At 30.6% G+C, this 25611-nt stretch overlaps 1 protein-coding gene across 2 annotated transcripts in view; it reads right to left on the bottom strand.

The window, feature by feature from the left end:
* Positions 1 to 6985: 6985 nt before the first annotated feature.
* The window catches only part of LOC111677112 (adenylyl cyclase 78C), a 60758-nt gene continuing 42132 nt past the window's right edge, over positions 6986 to 25611 (bottom strand). For both annotated transcript variants that reach the window (XM_023438174.2, XM_046952749.1), the window contains 17 exons: positions 22468 to 22649; positions 21534 to 21726; positions 20661 to 20794; positions 20247 to 20336; positions 16650 to 16811; positions 14779 to 14915; positions 14578 to 14718; positions 13726 to 14194; positions 12889 to 12984; positions 12688 to 12827; positions 12392 to 12546; positions 11079 to 11986; positions 10741 to 11017; positions 10269 to 10672; positions 9975 to 10203; positions 9270 to 9415; positions 6986 to 9203 (listed from right to left, as the gene is read on the bottom strand). In XM_023438174.2, coding sequence (XP_023293942.2) covers positions 9090 to 9203; positions 9270 to 9415; positions 9975 to 10203; positions 10269 to 10672; positions 10741 to 11017; positions 11079 to 11986; positions 12392 to 12546; positions 12688 to 12827; positions 12889 to 12984; positions 13726 to 14194; positions 14578 to 14718; positions 14779 to 14915; positions 16650 to 16811; positions 20247 to 20336; positions 20661 to 20794; positions 21534 to 21726; positions 22468 to 22649 — 3977 coding nt within the window. In that variant the 3' untranslated portion in view covers positions 6986 to 9089. The remainder of the gene's footprint in view (positions 9204 to 9269; positions 9416 to 9974; positions 10204 to 10268; positions 10673 to 10740; positions 11018 to 11078; positions 11987 to 12391; positions 12547 to 12687; positions 12828 to 12888; positions 12985 to 13725; positions 14195 to 14577; positions 14719 to 14778; positions 14916 to 16649; positions 16812 to 20246; positions 20337 to 20660; positions 20795 to 21533; positions 21727 to 22467; positions 22650 to 25611) is intronic.

Here is a 25611-nt window from a genome sequence, read left to right as displayed (position 1 = left end):
TTTTGCTGGTATTGAAATTTTCCGTGAACCCACCAATTTGATGACTTCCCAAGTTATCGCCCAATGCTGCTATTAAACTTCCCCGATATGTTACAGACGATCCAGCAACAATAATACCTGTATCTCCAAGCAACAATAATACCTGTATCTTCAAGCTCCTTCAAAAGGCTGTAAAATGATTTCAAAACCAAAAGTTTTTATATGACTTTCTTTTGATAATAGAACAAGTTGAATATTTCTAATGCTTGATCTATATTGATAGCGAATGTTTCCAATTATCATATATACTCCAATTAATTTATGTTTCTTTTTTGAAGATCCTAATGGATTGCATATTTCAAAAACATCTTGGAATAAAATTATTTTAATCTTTTTACCATCTTTGTTAAAAAAGCTTTTATTTTTATAAAATAAACCATTGTTGTAATCAGAATATACATTCTCTTTGTTTGTATTTTCCATATCAAAAAAAGCAAAGAAGTTTTCATCACTTAGTAAAGACTTTATAGTTTCTTGTATTGGTACGTAATAAAAAAACATTTTTTATGAAAATTGTTAACGCTTAGATTAATTTTTACCGGTTTAATAAAATACTGTTTTTTCGAAAAAGATCTTTCTTTTATAATTCGATTGAAAAGTTTTAATTTCCGATACTATGTTATTGCTAGGCGTTTATAAGTTCATTTTTGTACTCAGAAATGTTGTAATCCGTACAAATCTGAGTTATTTTTTGGATGTTTGCAGCATTTTGATTTTATAAAACTTCCATAAATTCTGATATAAGGAAATTTATTATTGTATCCGTAATACTGTACTCACATTTCAATTTTAAAATAGTGTTAGCAAAACTAAAATTTTCTATATTATTCATAATTTTCTTATCATTGGGAATCTCCTCAATGGTTTGATTGTCCTCGTCTAAAAAGGAATTTAAAAATGAATTTTTCTTGATAGCAGTATTTTTTTCTTTTTCACTGTGATACCTGTAAATAAGGAAATTTAAAAGAGCCTTGTGTTTTAAAAACTTTACCACAATTTTCCAATGGACATATAACATATTAATTATCTTCTAGATAATTTACACTGTGAGATATTCTTTTCTTTCTTATATTGCATTTGTATATACAATTTTTGCATTCATAGTATAGTCCGCATACTGAAGTATCTGACTGTTCCTTGTTGTGGTATCGATATAAGGAGTGAGATCGAAAAATTCTTAACATACATATATGTTTATAAAAAAGAAACCACTAAACTTACAGCTTTATTTCTTTTTTTATTTGATTCAAATTATTATGACAATTTACAAAAAAAAAATATTTTTATAGTTTTAATCACTAGTGATGAAATTTTGAACCCTTTTCGGAAACCCTTCCATTAACGTTTTTATAGTGCTTTCTGTCACTTTGCTCGAACATGTAGTCCATCTCCGTTTAAAATCTACCACACTTTTGGACACCTTTTTTGTACTCTTCAATTCTTTTTTAACAAGAGCCCAATATCTCTCCACTGGCCTTAGCTCCGGGCAGTTTGGAGGAATTGCATCTCTTGGTACAAATACCACATTATTGTTCTTGTACCACTTAAGGGCTTGTTTACCATAGTGACAGGATGCCAAGTCAGGCCAAAAATAAGTGGACACATTATGAAGTCTTATGAATGGAAGCAGCCTTTTTTGTAAACATTCCTTGATGTAAATTTCGGTATTTATAAAGCCTTGTTACAACGGGCTCTATAAATGATTGGCTTCTTTTGCCGCAACTGCATATTGCTTGCCATACCAAGAACTTTCTGGGAAATTTTGTCTGCTTTTGGGTCCTAAACTTTTCTTCAATATTCCCTCGAGCATCAGCAACATAAAACTTTTGACCTGGAAGTTGCGAAAAATCTGCCAGAACATACGTTTCGTCATCCATTATGCAGCAAGAATATTTTTTTTATAAAACTTGACTTCAATTTCCGTGCTCTGTTTTTGGCCTCTAAATTTTTAGCAGCGTTCCTGTCAGGAACTTTTTGAGCCTTGTATGTTTTTAAACCTGCATTAGCTTTAACTTTTCGTACCAAATAGTCCGAGCACTGAGCTAACCGAGCTGCTTTCCTACCGGATGTGTTGGGAGCTCTTTTGAAAATGCGTTCTATTTTTTTGGCTTTAGAAACATCATGTGGACCATTCCTTCTACCTGAACCAGGTTTTCTATCAACTGACAAGTTCTCCCGGTACTGTTTAATAACATTGGAAACAGTTTGACGGCAGACCTTTGTATGCTTGGCCAACTTTTTGTAAGACCAAGTTGGGTTTAGTTGAAAATATTTAATAATTTCAGTACGCACTTTTTTCTGGTCACTCATTTTAATCAGATTAACAAAAAAATTAATATAATTGACATTACACATAATAACTGACATGTTTTTCAAAGGTAACTTGATCAAAAAAAAAAAAGTCAAATAATACTTTGGTTGAAAAATGTAATGAAAAACGTGTGTTAAGAATTTTTCGATCTCACTCCTTAGATGATTTTTGAAAATTTTGTACGTAGAAAACCTCTTAAAACACTACGGTTGAAGGCATTTGAAATTCGCATTTCTCAGCAATTTGTGTGTACATAAATGATTTTGATATATGTTAATTTTTTTAATTCTATAAGACAGATTTCACACTTATACATCTTCAGTAAACAGTCTGTTTAATTCTTTGTTTTTAAATATTTTGAATACAAAACTTTTCCAGGTTTTTATTAATTAATAAATGTTTGACAAATATTCTTCGAACAATAAAAATAAGTAAAATTACATAAAGGGTATAAAAAGTGCTAAATCAATAAAGTCTAGTTTTCAGCAGGGCATAATACGTTTTTAAGAACATTTCAAGGAAACAAATATTTGCTAGGTTAGCATGTTACATTTCTTGTAAATGTTTTTTAAGGGATATATGTATGTAAGTCAAACAAGTAAGTCCAAATATATGAATTTAAAGTATTAAAGTAGAAAAACTTATTATAAAAATTTCTGAATATAAAAAGTACCAATATGTTTTTAATAATACTTCGTTATTTGCACATTTGAAGTCTTTTTATACCCACCATCAAAAAAGATAGGAGGTATATTTATATACCCCCATGTAAAGTCCTTACTTACTTATTTCCAAATTCGTAATGAAATTCGGCATAAAAAAAGTTTCATATGACCCTTCCCACTAAAGTGGTGTAGGGTATAATTATATTACAAATTATTGCTTAATTTTGAATAAGTAATTTGCGGTTATTATTTCCATGGAAAGTTATTTCTGATCAAATTTCCAAAATTAAAAATCATTAACCCTGTAAACATCGGGGTTGTGTTGTTTAATCATGAACCTACATATGATGCTAATTTTTATTGTCAAAGAAGATTTGTCATCAATGAACATTTTTATGGAATTTCAGAGCTCTGTATACACAATAATTGAACCTATCCCCTATACAGAAAATACCTTTAACGCTCATATTTGGATTAAAAATGTAAGTATAATGATAAAATTTAACATAATTAATTTTCATTTATACAAAATCCATATGATATGTGAAATATTTTATAAAGATCAGTTACTAATTGACTGTATCCTTCATACAAGCTCCTATTCTGAAAATTATTCCTCCTTCCCCACCTCTTCTTTTTTAATCGCTATGAATTGAACTAATATACAGTTCATAAGAGTGCATTATGAAAATCTAAATACACAGAGTTACCTCTTGTGTGAAAATTACTTCTTGTGTGAAAATTACCGTTGCACGGTGCAATAAAATAAGTTTTCGTGGAAAGAAAATTTTATTTTTTTATAAGGATCGAAGCATAACTGGATTTCAAATATACCTTTATGATGAAATTTAAAAAAATATTTTTTTTGGGAACCGAAACCGGTTTCTTTCAGAAAATCAATTTATAGTAAATAAATCATTTAAAATGTTTAGCATTATAATATAACTACGGTAGAATTAAAAAAAATAATTAATTCTTTAAATGATTAACATCATGGTCTATAATTGACCTAATCCCACTGAAGGACCTATTCCGAAAATTACACTTACACTTATATTTAAGTGATTTGATGGTGAGTATACAAATTAGAATATAACAATCTTACATGCTTATTATTATAACCATATAGAAATTACCGTTAAAATAAATACCGCTCAAATATAGTTGCCGAAATATGACAAAACACCAAAATATATACAGAAGGAAGTCACAATACCTTATAACCCTTATGAAACTGTTGCCAACCTTGTTTTTAACTCATTAAGCTACGTTCATAATCATAGAGTACTCCATCAAATTGTTTTTTATACCCTTCACCTTCGTGAGAAGGGTATATATAAGTTTGTCATTCCGTTTGTAATTTCTATAATATAATTTTCCGACCCTATAAAGTATATATATTCTTGATCCTTATAGATAGCGAAGTCGATTAAGCCATGTCCGTCTGTCTGACTGTCGATAGTTTTAACGTGAGCACCTGCCGTGTCGGCCTTATCTCACGGTGGTCTTTTTCATCGCCCCTTTGTCTTCAATGAAGACTCAGGTGGCAATTTTTGCACATTGGCTATGACCGGTACCATGCGCAAGTACTTTGCTGGAGTACTCGAGCTACCTAATCTCTTGCCAAAGTAGTCACGTTGTAAGACAACCACACTACTATGGCTCTGTTGATTCGACAACAGCACCTAGAGACGTAACCGGTGGACCGAAGCACGATCCATCAATAAGCCGTAGATATCGTTCTTACTCACAGTGACACGCTGTGGCAAGTCTGATATGAACAGAGTAAACTCTGAACACATCTGGACAAGGAAGGAAAATTAATCGGTATCTCTTGTATATGATATCTTTCATCCATCATCATTCAACCCAGCACACATCTCATTTTTTCGACACATTCATAGAGAAAAACATACGACACATTCATTTAGGTATACGGGTGGATGAGTCCCGCATACCTCTACATCAGACGTCGGCGCTAGTATTGTTCTGACAACGAAGATTTTTGGCAAATTACATGTACACAAAACGATCGCATACGAACCTCTAAACAAGAGCATCAAAAATACAAATATTTTATTTAGTTGCTTGACAGCATTCAACAAAGTAGGTTGATGTCGCTTTGTTAAAGAAATTGCAAACACAACTTGAAAAAAGCAAAAACAACTTGCAAAAGCAAGAGCATAATTTACAAAAACAACTTACACTCTAAATAATTTTCTAGAATGCATAACAATGAAAGTAAATAAGTTAATCTTGTTTCATAATTTTGTTGTACATTTTAATTAGAAATGTTGTTTCTATGTAAAGAAATTATCATTCTTAAGTACATTGATTACACATTGTTTATAAATATTCGCATTTTACAGTAATGCAATTTAATCTTCAAAATTAAAAATAACCAAATATTTTTTTCAGTGCAATTTCAATGAAAAAATGCCAATAGTGTGTGTGTAGTGGTGATTTTTTTATCTGCCTCTCTATCCGCCGGTATATGCTCTACATTCATTCCTTATCATATACAATATCATATACACTCCTCTGTGGGGTATCTGTTGATTTTCGGCAACAGCACCGAACCTTATCCCGAAATATTGACTATTATCATGCATCAGTCTTTTAACCGCCACTTATTCTCTTCCCGCGAATTTGGGTTCAACCAACAGCCACTACGTGGATCCCGAAGGAATCTCAACCAACTGACCAGCCAGGACATAGTCCTGCGGGCAACTGGCCACCCGTAGTACCAGATTATGCGGTGCTCTGGTCAGACCTCTGGCAATCTATGCAAGGACTAAGCCAAGCAGTAGACTGAGACAACCAATTTTTCAGTCCCGGTCAGACTGGAGGTATTGGGCCCTCTTTATATCCCGGGATTACAATAACATCAAGGCGGAGGTCTTCGCCAAGGCAACATGCCCCCGGGGGGATGTCCGTCTGTCTGTTGAAATCAGTTTTTAGAGGACCCCAGATATCGGCGAGATCCGAATCTTCAATAATTCTATTAGACATGCTTTCGAGAAGATCGCTATTTAAAATCAGCAAAATCGTTCGGTAAATAACGGAGATATGAGCAAAAATTCGAGACAACCTCTGAAAATTTCATCAAAAAATTGTTAAAAAAGCAACAAAAACACTGTACATAGAAAAAGATGTACAGGTGTGTGTGTAGATGTATTTGGTTTTATTCAGCTGTGTATTTTTTTTTGTATGTTTGGAATCCAAACATACAAAAAATACACAGCAAAAAAATATGATTTGCATTTTTTGTTAAAATAAAATAATTTTCCCTTTTGTTTTGCAAATATATTTTTTAATGAATAGAAAAAAGTATTTAAAACGTTTTCAATTATATGAGAGTAGATTGTGAGTTATTGTACAATAATTTTTATGCGAATAATGTAAGTTTGAAATTTAAAACTAACACAAATACGATAAACAAAAACAAAATCTACGTCTCGTCAATGTTTACCAGCAATGAATCAGAGGTCGAAGTCGGCCGGCTTCGAGTCGGAGCTTAGCCGCCGCCGAATTATATTTAGTTGCTTGAGCCGCCGCCGACACATTCGGCTTAAATCGACTCAAATTTTTTTAATGTTTTTATTAACTAGACTGTAAGATCAATTATGTTTAAAATACACTATGGTGAAGGGTATATAAGATTCGGCACAGCCGAATATAGCACTCTTACTTGTTTTGTTTCTTTTTGTCAACAATATTTTAAATTTGACTATCTCGTTTTAATTCACTACAGAGTGGAGTACTCTACCTTTGTGAACGTAGCTTTACATTTCAACGTAGGTTTATGTTGGGTATGTTCGTATGTATATATTATCGATGATCGGAAGTATTGACCTTTATTTTTTTCAATTTTCTGAAATATTTTTTAAATAATTAAGACAATTTTAATAGAATTAAATTAAAAAACAACAACATTAATTTTAAATAATAGGACATTTTTTTAATTTCTTTATTATTTATTTATTTTTTTTGTACCAAATTCTATTTAAAATAAATTAAAACATTAAAAAGATATTTTTAGGGAGACATTTATCTTGAGATTTAAAATGTCAATACAATTAATATTTGTTAAATTTTAAATAAAAACTATTATCTTATAAGTGGTATTTCTGTTACTACGCATATAATTATCAAATTCACAATCGGTGTTGTACGGTTGTATCGTAGTATGTCGTAATAAATTTATTATTGATTTTTTTTGTTTCAAAAAATTTTATTGGAAAAAATTATTTATATAACATACAACGCTACAACGATGCGACATCGATTATGAATTGGACATAATTGTATAAAATTACATTATATGTTTGTAACATTACAATAACTGTTGTAACTTTTCTTATACATAATTATTTTATATAAACAAATTAAGATTTAGATCTTAAACAAATTTTGATTTAGATCTTAAACATAATCACAATTATTAAGGAATAAAAAATTTTGTTAAATTTTAAAAATCAAATGAACAAAGGAACGGTCAAAATATTACATTTTGGAAGAAGGTACTTTTAGTAAGGATTTTTAAATTAGGATTTAATCATTAACCTTCCTATACCTTTACAAAACTACATCCTTGTTAGTCTTTGGGTACCATATTTTCAGAGCCATAATGAATTTTATAAAAATAAATAAAACATTGTTTTAAAACTAAATAGTTTTATTTATGAATATTGGTATTTTATTGTAACCATTAAATCAGACATTTTTCGGAAATAGCAACCTTGGAACTAGTGATATCGCTGTAACATCCAGAAACTCATAAAAGATATAGTGGAAGCTGAATGTAGAATTTAGAAGTATCAGATATTGAAATTAGGCCTTCTTCCTGTTTCTTAATACTGTTCCCAATAATAACAATTTCGAAAAAAAATTATAAATAATAACTTGCTCCGGAACTCTTCTATAGGAAGTTTATTCCTCATATTCATAAATGCTTAATAAAGTTATTGATGGTTTATTCTAGGAATTTTGTATGGAAAATGTGCGTAATAAACGTAAAATAATCATTATAAATATTAAGGTATATGTACACTTAAGCTGCCATATAACAATTTTCGAGAAGAGAAATTTGAGCAAAACTAAATGATTAAGGAAGAAGAATCAGAATCGTTTCAAAGCGCTTTCATAGAACCACTTGTGAAAGTAGTAATTTCCCATCGGCCTCATTGCCGAATTTTTTTGTGAGTATAGGAAAGTTAACAATTAGAAATTGTTAAATAATTATGCATAATGATAATAATGTCGTAAAAATATGGATGAAATTAAATAAATATTTATGTGTATTTATGTGCATAAATATGTATGTATAATGTCGTGATGATTGACAATCTATTTTGTAGTTTTACACTAAGGAACGACATGACACTTAAGTTTGAAAGAATACCCTGCAGTTCGACAAAGAGTCTATTCGAAAAAACAATGATTTACACTAACGTTTAACCAACTGGTTGACTCTAATTCTTCTTTCGTCACGGATATACTTCTTGTAAACGAGAACTTTAGTATCTCCTGTATATGCAAGAGATTTTTGTCAGTATAATCGTAATATATGTGGTGACGATTGACTTCCGCGTAGAACAAGCAAATATTAAAATAGCCTGGACAGTCGATGGCTTGGGGTAACTGTAAGTAGTAGGTTGAACAGGTTGTTTGGGACTGTCCGGCCAAAATGCGAATTTAAAAATCTTAAGTGCTATGCAACCGATCCTTAAGCTTATTTAACCATCTTAAAACATTTGACCAATAAGTATTAATATTATTATAATACATAAACATTAAAGACTAAATAGAAACATTCTATAAAATGATTATGAAAATATTTGCGATGTACATACTTAATTAATTAGTTTGTATGTTTGTATTGTAAATAAAATTTTTAAATTACAATTCGTCATTATTTTTTAAATTGACATTACGTACAATTAATTAACTTGTACTAAGTACTTTCTACATACATACATACATAAATCTATATAAAAGACATATTAAATTAAATTCCTGTGCATCTATATGCCTTACAAGCGTTTAGGATTTTAGACCCAATAACGTAAACGCTATAATGCATCGTTTTGACTTTTTGATATTGTTGTTTCGATTTGATCGATGCGACGGAATGATGGTAAATAGGAACCACTTGTTTGTGTAACGATTGAGTTGTTAGAAGAACTCTGAAATGGAAAATAAGTTAAGTAAAATTATGTGGATTTATTCCTTTTTTATCAGCAGCAAATTACCTTTTTCTGACGATAAGAACGTCCACGAACTCTTGTAGTATTTCGTCGTACAGGATTGTTGATGGTAGCCTTTTGTGACAGACGCACTGAACTAAAAGTACTGCCTCTATGACCTCGTCTTATTTGTGGTGAAGGTGTACCAGTGGCTGTAAAATTATGATGTATATGTACATTAATTTAATATTTTTTAATACATATATTTAAGGGGCATATTCATGTAAGTAACCCCCCCAGTTACTCTGTAATTGGATTTGAATTCAATAATTATCGAATTAGTGTGTTAAATACATTTTGTGCCAAAAGCTTTTTTCTTTGGAATAGTACGGAGTAAAAAATTTAGAATTAAATTAATTTATAGGTGCAGCTTATAAATATTTAAATAGTCTGGTCCATAACTGATGAATAGTTGGTAAATTTTGGACAAAATAAATTTTAAAACAACATTTATCACTGTCAAATTTTAAGAAGACCGATCCAGGATTTTGGCTGTGTAATAGGCTTTGATTCGAATCTATAATTCAACCCCACAGATACATTGACATATACTGTATGTCGAAATTCCTAAATTCAACTTCTTCGAATTACCAATTTTAATTGTACAATTCGCAATCGGCGCCGCAGCATTGTATGTTAAAGTTTTTTGTTGTTTTGTTTCAAAAACAAATATGTATGTATGTATTTTAAAATTGTAAATTATTAACTTACGAGTTCCTGCCATATTTGTACTTCGCTTTGAAGCTTGGAGCATTCCAAAGACCACTGCACTAAATGAACCATGATGTGAAGTTTGCCGCTGTAGATTTGGTGTCTGAGTCATGGGTATACCAGCTGGCATGTGTACAGGTGATGATAATTGACTTTCGGTAACTCCGCGTGGAAGAACAAAATACGTAGTCATAATCCCTTTGCCTTTAACATTGACATCACCACGTTTCTGTAACAAGTAAACTTTTAAGTTTTATATTTGTATTAAAAAACGGAATGTTTCTAAACACCTACCACACATGTATAACCTTTAGCCTTTAGTAAATCAGCGGTACTAGCTGGCACCTGTATACGCCAATTTTCGCCAGTTGAGTCCATACGTGATGCCACATTTACAGTATTTCCCCAAATATCGTATACTGGTTTGCGGGCCCCAATAACACCACTTACCAAGGAACCACTACATATACCCACTCGCAATTGAAAATTATTAAAAGCCTCTTTATTGATATCTTCCAATTTTTGTTTCATGGCAAAAGCAAACTCCACTAAACTGCAGACACTATCTTCTGAAGTTTCACCACGCATTCTTAAGGAATCGCAATTTAAGCCAGCTGCTGCCATATAAGTTGCACCAACTGTTTTTATCTTCTCAATGGAAGCGAAACGCGATTCTTCCAATAGTTCATCAAAGTCACCTTTAATAGATTAACGAATGTGCTTTAAATTCTGCTGAAATATATATTAAATCGAACTATAAACTTACAAATAATTTCATTCAATATTCGTATGCAGGCTTTGCCATTGTCAATGTCCTCGGAGTAAAAATCTTGAAAATTTGGTATAGAAGCAAACATGACACCACACAAATTGTGCATATTCGAATACAGTTCGTCAGTATGTTCGTCAGATAAGTAGTATGCGGCAACATGGTCGGGTAGAATATTCTTAATTAATGTATCGTTTAATGCTCGATTAGATTTCATATTTATTAATTCCCGTTCTGCTTGTTCCTTCCAAATGAAGTCTAAACGAGATGTGACCTATTGGAACATAAATAATAAAGTTATCAGTTCTTTAATTATTAATAATATTAAAACATACCTCAACTAAACGGGCATGATAGCAAACCATCACCAAAAACGATACTAATAGTATTAACATTTGAACTCCCAAGGGCATGCCGAGACGTGATTGTTCGAGATCAATTAGAACTTTGGGATATATAAGTGGAAATACTAATTGAATCAAAGTAGTATAAAATGCAACCATGCATATTGCCATAATCACTTTGACCAAATAGTAAAGCTTAAGTGCTGTTGCCAACGAGACTAAACACAAGATCCAAGTAAATACGATGTACTCGGGATGGGCACAGTCTGGTGAATAGTATTCATTTCGTAAAAATAAATCTGTATAAAATAGCGTATAGTTGTCATCCGTGGGGATCATGAAATTGTTCTGAATGTGGCTAATGTTAGTATCATCATTGCCTTGATTACCAAGTATCCGAAAACGTTGAGACTTCTCAATTGGTTCGATTGTATTATTGAGAATGTTGTTTGTGGCTTGTGTAAGATTTAAGGCATCCACTATACTGCGGCGTATTAATTCATTGGTTGTAGCGTTTGCTAAATTGTCCACCAACAGGGAATTGGCATCAACAATACTGCCAGCTCCATTTATAGTGATATTGTGATGAATTGTGGCTGAAAGAACAACATTCAATTTTATTTCCTTTTCACCGTTATTGATAATGGCCACATTGCTGCTGCTACCGTTAAGTGGATTGGATATTGCTTTATAAGTATCGGTCGATGGTGTGGAATGTTTTACACTTTCGTTGTTATTATTGTTGCCACTACCATCGAAGTATGTCGAGGATGGACATAGAATAAGACCAACTGAACTTAAAACTGTCATAAGAATGATAATGGCACATATGAAATAGGTACGACGTTGTCGTTGATGTACTAATTTTGCTGAATTCCGTTTAAGAACATCCGGTAGACCTGGATATAAGGAGAAAACTCATATTAAAAAATTGTGCAAACCAAATGGTATCGTTCAAAACATTAAACTCAATTCGAAGAAATTTTAAAATTTTACAAAAAATCAAAATCGAATTTTTGCTACAACTAGTGCAATACTAACTAACTAACTAGAACTGTGTTCCTGACGGATGATTTTTTTGAGGAATTATTTAATTTTTTTATACTCCTTTAAATCCACATGCAACAAACGTTGTGATATTAATTACTCTAAAACATTATTGGAGTACTTGATCCATTAAGGTAATCCCATTCCTAGTCTTTTTCGGAGTACTATTTACACTAGTGTGTAGAGTACTCACAATTTTTGCAGGGTACATCGAATGACAATACAAAATTTTCGAGTATATATTTGGTTAAACTTACCTGAAAATTCTTCAGCCATGACTATTATGCAGCTAAATATTAAAATAATAGTTCCTATTGCTAAGCATATTAAGAGATTTGTACATCGGGGTATAATAATAATTTGGCACAATACTATGAAAATCCATATTACAAATACGCACAACATGTTGGAGCTAAAGAATTATATAAAAATAAATATATATTTTAAATAGCAAATATGGACCAAAAAAGCAAATATATGACAAATAATAACTTTTAATTCGTGGGTTAATACAAATATTTAACAAATTTATTTATTTAGAGTTGTCACTCACCGAAACATGTCCTCGCGCAATTGACAGAATTTCAACTCTTGATCTCTATCTTTAAACTTTAATGTCCAAGGACTAAGGTACTCTCGTCGAATTTTCTTATTCGAATTAATTTGAATGTTTTGCTCAATGAATTCATCTATCTGCAAAATAAAAAATATTTAGTATACATATATAATATTTTGCTTACGAAAGAATCCATACTTCCTCATCCAGTGGAGTAACAGAAACACGTTGTGATTGTCTTGGATCTCCTAAAACAGAATCGGAACGTATGATGCCCTCATCGGGAGAATTTAACTGTGAATAAAAGTGTAGTAAAATAATTAACAACAAGTAATAAGGTATAGTCGGGCGTAGCCGACTTATAAAATTTAATTAATATTTTTTTGGAAACAATTAAGAAATAGCTATCTGAACTCTAACTTTTTTTACCAATAGGTGAAAAATTACACTCATTTGAATAAAACCATGTATGACCAAAATGTCACACTTTGACCCACACTAAGTCCGATAGTTTTTGACCGATAGAGCTGAAAATTGATACCTGACCTACTAGTACTAACCTTGGTGCAAATAAGTTTATTGAATTGGGTCACTTGACATGAAATTACCAATATAAAAATTTCTGATTTAACCATTAACCAACGATGAGCTGTTTTAAATTATTTTTCATTTTTATCACATTCTCCTCTATCAATAACCATCAAACAATATTTTAGCATTTAAAGCTCATTTTTTTATAAATTATGCCGCTAGATCATTCTAGGTATAATAAAAACTCATTAAACATATAACTGATATAGAAGTTTTTTTTAATAATTTATAATCCGCAATAGTCATTGACGTAAACTATATTTAAATTTACTTTACTATCTTACAAATTTGCGACAATAACATCACCTATTTTTATATTTATTTTTTTAATTATATAATTCAATTTGAAAACACTATCATATGCATTTTCTAAAGTACTTCTATTGTTGCCAACAAAAAATCACTTTCGTCCAGAAAAAAAAGAATGTTATAAATGACACTTACATTTTTAAAAGGTATTTCTGGTGTCCACTCTGTGGTCGGTTCGTCTTCTGTAATTAATGATTTTGGATCAATTGCATCCAGTATACTGTGAACACTTCCGCCATTCGCCTTTACTGCAGTGGGTGCTGTTGGTGAGGAAACGGTTGAAAGGCCAGCTGGGCCCATAGCGACACCTTCCACTACATTGGGCAATGAACTTAACGAAATGTTTTTCTTTTGTAGCGCAGCAAGTGGTACATGTGTTGTGGGATTTGTTGTTGTTGTTGCTGCTGATAATGGCGGTGGTGGTTGTGATGGTGTTGTTTGTTGTTGCTGTTGTTCGTTATGAACAACCGTAGTGGAAACGGATTTAGGTACGAACGTTTTACTGGTAATTGTCGGCGATGTGGTCGCAGTTGGAGTACTTGTATTGCTGCCATTATTGTTAGCTAGATGTTGGGTGCTGCGTGTGCCAAAGCGTCTTTTCGGTCTGAAAATTAAATGGATGTTAACAAATATACATATATTTGGTTTTTTTGCTAATATTAAGGATCAAAAACAAAAAAACATTATGAAATTATAAAGATTATTTATTTGTTATATGGAATTGTATTGTTAATTCAAATTGAGCTGATTACTTAAATTTTTAGTTTGGCTTGATTTTTAATTCATACAAAGGGTGTGACTTTAATATTGTTTTATTAACGGTAAAGTAACCACAACTATGTAAAAACATTTCTAAAAAAAGGAATTTCTGTTATTATATTTGCTACATTGCAATGCATTGTAATAAAAAAAATATTATTTCAATTAACAAAACTATAGTAATAACTAAGTGTAATTGAGGAAGTTTTATTTTAATTGAATACCAACCTTAATGGTTCTGTGCGTTTAATTAAAAATGTTTTAATATTTAACATTTTCAGATGATTGTCACGACTGCCCCCATTACCCGGCTCAACTTCATAGGCATCATTTAGACACTTTAGTGTTGCTTCCGATATGTGAACCCGTCTATAATAAACAAAGTGTTTTTTCGTATAACAGGATTTGAAGAGTTCACAAAATACTTACCCGGGAATTCCTCCAGATTCCATATGATTTGCAATTATAACATCATTTGACCAAACATCAAAATGCCATTTTTTATTTCCCAAAACACCGCACATAACGGAGCCACTGTGAATGCCAATGCGCATATTAAGATCGACCTGTAAAAAGTTACAAAATTTCGATTAAAAAAACTTTGATTTGTGACAAAATATGTTTAATTTTTATTATTTTTAACATAACTTGATTTTTTGACATATTCTTATTAATGCTATAGTAAATACATACAATTATGTACACTAGTGTACACAAAGGGAGCTTCGCATCCCTATGTAAAAACTATTATTTTAAAATACAGAAACAAAACACCATCAGATATGCAATGCGCTCTCCTCTCTTTTATCAATAAGCTCTTTTGTTACTATTTTAGTTCAAGCATACATACGTGTGAGTTTTGTTTTTATGCAATTGTAACAACTTTAAACGCTTATAACTCACATAATCTTTGCCGATCTTAACAAGAACAAAAAAACAAAATACTTCAAAATTATGTATTTTTTGCTAATATCGGATGTATACTGTAGGAGTAAAAGGTGTCACAAAAAATCGCCTTGCCTATTAATTACACTGTCCAACACTCAAAATTAGACACGAGCCTATATACCTTTGAAATTATAAATTTAATAGAGAAAAACTGCTTGGTTATTTTTTCATTTCGTGATCCTGTGTCCATTTTAAAGGACTTCAAAATTTTAAGAAGTACATTTAAGTATTAAAGCGTTTAAAAAAGTATTAATTTGCAAATAACATTCCTACTTCTATATTCACATCATACATGTACAGGAATACCAAAACACGTTGATGAAGAAAGCAATTAAAATCTAAAATTTGATGACGTTAAAAATATTAAAGTGAAAAAAGTTTTCGAAAATATAAATGGAGGCAATTAATGCAGATTTATACATACATCTATATGTACAAAATTTTACCCCAGTAGTGTAACAAAGAGTCATGCATCCGAAAAATTTAAAGGGTTTCACTAACGTCTTACCACCTTGTTGGCTTTAATTTGTCTTTCGTCACGGATGAACTCTTTGTAAACGAGGTTGAAAATAGTCATTAGTGTCCCCTTTGTTAGCGAGAGAGAGGACATCTTAAAAACAAACTTTAGCTCCTTTTCTATCCCTTCGTAATCTATGGGGTGATGATTGACTTCCTAATAGGACAAGCATATGTTAAAATAGCTGTCACCTGAACAGTCGATGGCTAGGGGTAACTCTAACTGATAGGTTAGGTAGGTAGTTCGGGACTGTCCTTCCAAACTGCGAGTTAATCCGTCGAAAACGCATAAGTATTTACGAATGGTTACTGTGTAGACTTTGAACAAATAAAACTGTAATAATTGTTTGCCATGAATTGTATGTGTACGTTTGTAATATATGCCCAGCAGTCAGACTGGGTCCATATGTCTTTTTGACAACAGTACTAGTTCAAATGTCTTCAATAATTCTGTGTCAATACAAAAAATACAGAGACATAATTTCCCAGAACTTTTGGAAAAAACAATTTTATGAACCACACAGATTATCTCTTCGTCTGTTTTATAGCTGTCTACATCATAGAAACTATACATTAAACAGTCCTTTAAATATATCATTAAATTACTTAAATACATTAAACGATAAATATTCTTTGGATAAATATTCTTTGACCTAGACTTTAAAACAAAAAAATACTTAAAACTTAATACACAATCAATCAAAATCTCCTTTAAAATTATAATAAAATTTACTAATATCGATTAAATTTATTTAAGAATCACTCTTAAGAATTTCATCTAGTATATAATTTTTCTATAAATTTAAAGTTTATAATTTAATATTAAATAAACTTACATGTGTGTGCAATTGAACATCCTTGATAGCCTTTATCATATGGAGGCCTGTTTCAACACTACATACTGCATGATCGGGACGTGTTTTCCAGTTATCACTTTCGAATTGTGAGACACAATAGTAGCAATCACCAAGTAGTTTGACACGTAAACAATGATTATCCTGAAACAGCAGGAGAAGTACAGAAATGTGAATGAAAAAAAAACTGAAAATGTTATGTTTGTGTATATATTTTATAAAAAACGTATAGGTACAACAAGGACGAACACGTTGCATCCGTACGTACATACGTGTGGAATTATATTAGGGTGACGAGTATTTATCTAAAAATATTTGTCAATAACAAAGACAAATTTTATACAAAAATCAGTGCCATTCTAATAGCAATATTATTCATGACCAGGGAAACCGAAAACATGCTCTAAAAAAAGTGTTTTAAGCGCTTTAAATATGCCGTAAAAAACTCGAAATATGCTCTTAAAATTTAAAAAATATGCTCTAAAAATAAAATTTTTTATTTTTTTAACATTGAAAAGCTTAAAAAGACAGAAATTGTAATGAAATAATAAATGTTTAGTGTCATATTTCATCCTGTAAGATTTTTTATAATTGATTCATCTCATAGTTTGAAGAACTAGTTTAATAGAATTCCGTTTTACGTTCAGATAACCAATAAATAACATGAAACCATTTGGACCCCAAAAAACATATTTCAAACGACAAAGTTTGACACATTTCTACCAATTGTATTCATAGCTTCTAAACTGACATTTTAATCGGTGTTGTCATAAATTCCAATAATTAGTTTTTTAAACTATAAAAATGGATTGGTCTCATGAAATCAAAAGTAATAGGTTTTATGTCTGATTTAAAATGTAATGCTTTATTGAACAAAAAACTATAACATTGGTTTTCGTGAGAGTAATGTATTTTTTGCAGTTTTTAAGTTCTACAAACGAATTTTTTTTTTCAAAATTGTAAAATAGGCTGAAAAATTAAAAATAAAAAATTAAATTTTATTTTTTTTTAAATAAAGTTTTGAAAATGTACAAAAACGAAAAAAAGCGAAAACATCAAAATATGCACTAAAAGAGTAAAATATGCTCTAAAAACTCGAAAATATGCCTTAAATATGCTAAAAAAGTCAAATCATGCAAAATTATGCTCTTATGGGTAAAATATGCAAAAATATGCTATAACAAATCGATGCCAAAATTCTTAAATTGGTGTGAAACGTATAAATATCTTATCCACGAGTCCATACGACGCACCACAAAAAACATGCATTTGCATATTATGGTTTCCCTGTTCATGACATTTAACACTGCATATTGACTGTTGGTTGTGTTTGTTTAGTGGTACTTTATACCAATAAAACCAGTTTGAGACTATCCCATTTTAGATCAAACTTTTGCGAACCGTAATATTCTTAAATTTTCAACAATATTGAGTATTGAAGAATTACATTAACAATAAATAATACCAATTTAACAAAACGACTTACTTTCGAAAACGCATCGGCACAAGTAATGTGACTCTGTCTGAATAGCTTTAGTGACTATACATTTATGTTATTTTTATGTAAGGATGTGGAAATAGAATACATATCAGTATGAAATATTTTGGCATCATTATCGCATTGTTGTAAAATAATCATAGGTACATTACGCCAATTTTTCACATACGTTGTGTATATTAATAATTTTACTTAAATTTATTTAAAAAAAGTAAGGAATTATATATGTCTTATATTTGGTCATGGCCGATCCCCACTAGTTATAACTATAAAATTGGATTTATTTTTCAAAATTAAACATTTATGAAGAATTTTATCTTGGTTTCGATATATGCACATATTTAAGCAATTTGTGAATGAAAAAATAATTTTCAAAAAAAGAATTTATATAGGGACTATGAGCAAAAACGAACTGATGCGCATAAAACTGGTAGGATGGATTTACATAACAATTATTTATGCTGGATTTTAAGTGTTCATATGTATTCCGAATTCACAAGACCAAATATGAAAATGAACGATTTCACATTTTCTAGGCTTTCACGTTTTCACTCCCGAACAGAAAAAAATCGAAATATTTTCACATAAAAATAGTTAGGTGAAAGCAAAACAAATCTACTTTCTCATTGTTTCAAATAATATTTTAATTTAAAAATATGAGCAATTTTAAATAGTAAAAAATTTAATTTAAAATCAATGAAAATGGGAAAAGCTCAAGGAATTTTGATTTATTATTTTTTAATTTTTCGTTTATTTTTGCGCGTGTTATGATTACGATTTTGTGTTTTGAAAACATTTTCTGTGACATTTGTTAAACTGGTTGTAAAACGAAATTTGAAAAAAGTCAAAACGGAAACATCACATTTTTAATTTCGTGTGAAATCAGGATTTCATGTGAATTTGATATGTTGTGAAAGTCAACACATACACACATATGTATTAAATTGAGTTTTTATAAATGTCCTATATTTGGGTTTAACCATTTTTAATATGTTTATGGCCTAAACATTGGTGACTAATTTCATCAAATTATGTTAAAAATGCCGACCTGTACTTCATTAACAAAATTTACATTGACACACAGACGGACTAACGAATATGGCTTATTAAAGCTCAGAAAATGGTTTCAATGCGATTGGAATTTTTTAAGTGATACATAATCCTTTACTACTCCTCTATAAACATTATCCTGTGCAGTCATAGATCATTATCCGTTCAGTAGTTATGTGTAATAAAGTTATGGATCGCGTTCATTGTTTTTGAAAACAATATGATCCAAAGCATTCATTACATTGGACCATATTTGTGGATCATGTACTTCCAAAATTTCAGCAAAGTATTTTGGCATTAGTCCGATGTAATTTATTTGTGCTTGCGTCATGGAATACTCATTTACATCTTCAGTTACCCTTTATAAACACAATTTACCTATCCACCCAATATTTTTTTCAATTGACAGTATATTTTCTTTTTACGTTTGGTGCTTTATATTTTGTATACCCCACGTAAGTGGGAGGGTATTATGCGTTTGTGCTGATGTTTGTAACAACCAACAATATTGGTCCTGCTCTCGCCTTAAGAGATAGCAATCGCCTCAAAATTACTTTCTTTCTATTTAGCTACTTATTTCTATCCGCATGTCTGTCTATGTATCAATGTAAATCTTGTGCACACGCTTACGAAAACTATTGGTTAAAATCGGTCAATTATTTCTTCTAGTCCACATCCAACCGTACCCTCGAGCTCATAATTATGTGAAATGTTCTAGTCTTAATTATACTGTCGGTTTTCGTAATGATCACGTCTCATTTAAGTCTAGCCCCCATACAAAGACCCCTTCTGAAAATGTATTGAATTCACTTATAAACACTAATATCACGATGATATTCTGCATAAATAACTTTGTAGCTCTTTGTCACCAATTTTTTAAGATAAAAATTTTAAATGGTTTATTATAAAAAAAATAATCCACCTTTTTAACATACTCACTGATGTAGGGTATCTATCATAAGGTCATACTTGTTTTGAGTCTGTTTCTATTGTTGGCTGTTAGTTACTGTTGAATAATTGTTTTAACTTACCTCTGCTATTCTATCGAAACGTGCAAAAAGGTCGTTAAGTATTTTCACAAGTTGTTGAGCAGATGTTTTACTGGCGAGTTCGGTAAAACCCTGTTGAAAAGAACAAAATACATACATGCATGTGTATGTGGAATAAATGTTTGTAAGTATGTATTTATAGTAAGTTATTGGCAATATAAAGAGGCATTATCATGTAATGAATATATTTAACCAGTAGGCTAATTGATAAGTATTTAAAATTGTAGATAATATATAGATTCAATAACATATTAAAATTGTGATTTTTGTTACATTATCATTTAACCCACTGTATATAAATGAGTTTTGAATTTGATTAAAAAAGAAACATTAATTTTTATTAAACATCTTTAATGCGATGATTTGAAAGAGCAGACGGGCCACTAGAATACTTACTTTTATGTCCGCAAATAATATGCTCACATTATCCATGGGATAAACGTACAATTTATTAAATTGCGTTTCAACATTGGGATCCGTACCTTTGTACATCTCGCTGCGAATTTGATTATTAACAATGTTGGGTAAAACTGTTGGACAAAGAATTTCAAACACTTTAATCTTTTAACACATTTTATATAAAATTTTCTAAATATTTCAATTTATTTTTGTTTTTTATATAAACTTCTCTAAAGATGACCCTTACTGTCTAACATTTTCTTAATACTAATGATTTGTAAAATATAAGACAGAAAACATACTCAAGTATTTTTGAGAAAACCAATCATCATCATTATCATTTTACCTGTTAAGGATTGTTTTACCTGCGTTCCATTTATGAGATTTAATTTTAGAAATGACTTCAAAAGTCACAAATACTACGTACAGATTATTATTGGCCTAGACAAAGATCTTTCTTTATTTAAAGGTATTTTCAACATGGAATGCCATTTTGTTTTGGCAAATATGTTTTACCTAATGATTTGCTATTTAGTTATATTACATACATACATATACATATGTATGTACGTGTTTATTTGGAAAAAAAAAATTGCTCGAAAATTTATTTTTAAACAAAACTTATGCATTAAGGGCTTTTAAAGGATTTCATAAAATGGTTTCTTGGAATAGTAATTGAGGTTGTTTAATTTATACATACATACATACATACATACATACATACATACATACATACATACATACATACATACATACATACATACATACATATGTACATATGTATTTCCTACTATTGTACTACATATCTATGTACATATTTAGTTTAAACTTTTAAAGTAAACGTAGTTATTTTGTTATTAAAAAACTTACTTGAATCTAAAAGTTTTTGTGTCTTTTGTAATTCCTTTTCCGATTCCTTTTTATGTTCCATCGCCTTATGAGTTTCTATAAATGCGAGTCGTTGACCCCTATCGGTTAAATACTTGGTGTACATGCCGGCAACATTGATGGCAGTATAAAGAATAAAATTAGCAAATATTTGAAATGCCACACAATTTGATTTCTATAAAAGTAAAATAAATGAAAGTAATAAGAAGAAGAAAAGAACAGTTATTGAAATAAATAGATTCTAAGAATGCATTACAAAATGTTATATCTAAACTAACAATAAATCACACGTTTAGTGGTGAATGTACAATGTAAGTATTTGCATTCATTCTTCATAAAACACTTTCTCTGTAGAAATTTATTTTCCCCATGGAATAGTAAATGTAAAATAAATTACTATACTTCTGTAAAGTTGGCAAGTTATTAACAGGACAATAAAAATGTAAAAAATGTTGTAGTGTTTTATATATAAAATAACAAGACATTGACAAAGTATTCTTAAACATGGGATTTTTTAAAACAATTATTTTTGAATAGAAGTGTGTTCTCTTTGCGTTTTTAAAAATTTTAGATGAATAGCGCTGCTTTTGGTGGTTCTATTATCTGGATACTAGCTAAAATAATGCATTATTTTCAACCATTATCAATAGGCCAAATTTCACCAAATTATTCGACCTACACAGATGGGAAGAGTAACGAACGTGACTTACTAATAGTAAGTGATTATTTAGTCTATAGACTAAAGAAGAGAGCTAATTCCCATTATAGACTCTTAAAAATTATAATGAGTTCCAGCAATAAGCTGGAAAATAAGAAACGTTTTTCGTAAAAAAATAGTCATACCCTTATAACATTATACATACAATACATTTATGAACAAACAAATGTATTTTGGTCTCTATTCATTATTACTTACTTCCTCTTGTTGCAATTTAATTATGGTTATTACAGTTAGATGACAGCTAGCTGTGATTGTACCTCCTACTACGCACCATTTCAATGGTAATGGTAACATAGCATACGGTACAAATATAACAAATAATATGTACCATATTAAGTATTCTCGATCAGCAAACCCCACACCTTCTCCAACAAATCCTGCAAAATAATAGCATAGAAATATATGAATTTTTATTTATGAATATAGTAATTATAACTGACATGTCGTGACTGTTCAATTTAGCTCATAATATGAGGTTTTCCTAAGGAATTTTAAATAGCTAAATGGGCAATTTTGTGTCAAGTGTCATAACTTAAAAAATCGATTTGGATGAAATTTGCACTAAGGTTAGTACGATTGGATAGTAGACCAGACACACATTTTCAGCTTTATCGTTCAAGAACTTCCGGACTTAGAGTAGGTCAAAGTTGCACATTTTTGTCATACAGCGTTTTATTCAAATGAGTATAACATTCCACCTATTGATCCTGATAAAAATTGTTTAGATAGCTATTTCTTCAATTCATTTAATTAAAAAAATGACATTTTTTGTAATTTATATTTTTATACCCTTTACCTTCGTGAGAAGGGTATATATAAGTTTGTCATTCCGTTTGTAATTTCTATAATATAATTTTCCGACCCTATAAAGTATATATATTCTGGATCCTTATAGATAGCGGAGTCGATTTAGCCATGTCCGTCTGTCCGTCTGTCTGTCTGTCTGTCTGTCTGTGTGTATGTTGAAATCAGTTTTCAGAAGACCCCAGATATCTGCGAGATCCGAATTTTCAATAATTCTATTGGAAATACGGTCGAATAGAACGCTTTTTAAAATCAGTCCAATCGGTTCATAAATAACGAAGATATGAGTAAAAATCCGAGACCACCTCTGAAAATTTCATCAAAAATTTAGATTTTTCGTGCATGCTTATGCAGAAATAATAAAACAACAAAAACAAAATGGAGCATCAAACGGTAAATTGTTTTGTTATTGTAATTGCTTGTTAACGTAACGTTACGTTGTCATTGGCTAGAAATATGAAATTAAGTATGTAGAGCCTGGATTAAGTGAGAACCTATAAAAGGGGACTTTCTGGTACTTTTTCCTTCTTCAAAAGATATTTTTTGAAATTTCTATAATATTGAACCTAGAAACATGAAATTAAGTATGCATGGCCCGGATTAAGTGAGGACCCAAACAAGGGGAGTTTTTGGTACTTTTTCGTTTTTCAAAAGGTACTTTTTGCAATTTCTACAATATTGAACCTAGAAACATGTAATTAAGTATGTATGGCCCGGATTAAGTGAGGACCCATAAAAGGGACTTTTTCGTTGTTCAAAAGGTACTTTTTGCAATTTCTACATTATTGAACCTAGAAACACTTAATTAAGTATGTATGGCCCGGATTAAGTGAGGACCCATAAAAGGGGACTTTTTGGTACTTTTTCGTTCTTCAAAAGGTCCTTTTTGCAATTTCTACAATATTGAACCTAGAAAACATGTAATTAAGTATGTATGGCCCGGATAAAGTGAGGACCCATACAAGGGACTTTTTGGTACTTTTTCGTTTTTCAAAAGGTACTTTTTGCAATTTCTACAATATTGAACCTAGAAACATGTAATTAGTATGTATGGCCCGGATTAAGTGAGGACCATAAAAGGGGACTTTTTGGTATTTTTTCGTTGTTCAAAAGGTAATTTTTGCAATTTCTACAATATTGAACCTAGAAACATGTAATTAAGTATGTATGGCCCGGATTTAGTGAGGACCCATAAAAGGGGACTTTTTGGTACTTTTTCGTTCTTCAAAAGGTACTTTTTGCAATTTCTACAATATTGAACCTAGAAACATGTAAATTAAGTATGTATGGCCCGGATTAAGTGAGGACCCATACAAGGGGACTTTTTGGTACTTTTTCGTTTTTCAAAAGGTACTTTTTGCAATTTCTACGATATTAAACCTAGAAACATGTAATTATGTATGTATGGCCCGGATTAAGTAAGGACCCATAAAAGGGGACTTTTTGGTACTTTTTGCAATTTCTACGATATTAAACCTAGAAACATGTAATTAAGTATGTATGGCCAGGATTAAGTGAGGACCCATGAAAGGGTACTTTTTGGTACTTTTTCATTCTTCAAAAGGTACTTTTTGAAATTTCTATAATATTGAACCTAGAAACATGTTATTAAGTTCGTATATCCCGGATTAAGTGAGAACCAGTAAAAGGGGACTCCTTGGTACTTTTTCGTTCTTCAAAAGGTACTTTTTACAATTTCTACAATATTGAACCTAGGAACATGTAATTAAGTTTGTATGGCCCGGATTAACTGAGGACCCATAGATGGGGACTTTTTGGTACTTTTTCGTTCTTCAAAAGGTACAAAAGGCTTTAAACACATCATGGTGAAGGGTATATAAGAATCGGCACAGCCGAATATAGAACTCTTACTTGTTTTATTTAGCCTTTTCTTGCTCAAAATAATGCTTATACAAACTCTATCAAAAAAAATTTATTTTAACTCAAGAATAAATTTTTCAATATACATATATAATTTTCACCTTATTTTTCAAAATGGTCCTTTTATACCCACTTTAAAAAAGGGGTATATGAGTGATGGAGGGTATATTAATACATTTTATTAAAATATATATAAAATATATAGAAATCAAAAACAATCGGTGTATACTGATTCATTCCGTTTCCATCACATCAAAATATTGGTCATTGTCATACGAAAGTATTTGTATTCTAATACTAAGACAATCTAGATCTATAATGATCGGTCCATAATTGACCCCACCTCTCATACAAGGTTCCTTCAAAAAATGGGTTTAACGCCCATTACTGGCTTAAAAATACAAGTGGATTTAAGTATGTTTTTTACGAGCTTAATTTTTTTTTACCAAATTTTTTGATAATCGGTTCATAATTTACATTACCACCTATATGGATTCGTTTATAATTAATCCTAACCCCATATGATGTTCACTTCTGAAAATGACTAAAAATATGAGTACATATAGCTATAAAATTATACAATTCGGCATAAGCATAGGAACATAAATCTACTAACTAAAAATACGAAACAATTTTCCAAATTTTACGACAATC

The sequence above is a fragment of the Lucilia cuprina genome, chromosome 5, assembly GCF_022045245.1.
Source record: "Lucilia cuprina isolate Lc7/37 chromosome 5, ASM2204524v1, whole genome shotgun sequence".
Taxonomy (NCBI): Eukaryota; Metazoa; Arthropoda; class Insecta; order Diptera; family Calliphoridae; genus Lucilia; species Lucilia cuprina.
This window is presented reverse-complemented; position numbering and strand designations above follow the sequence as displayed.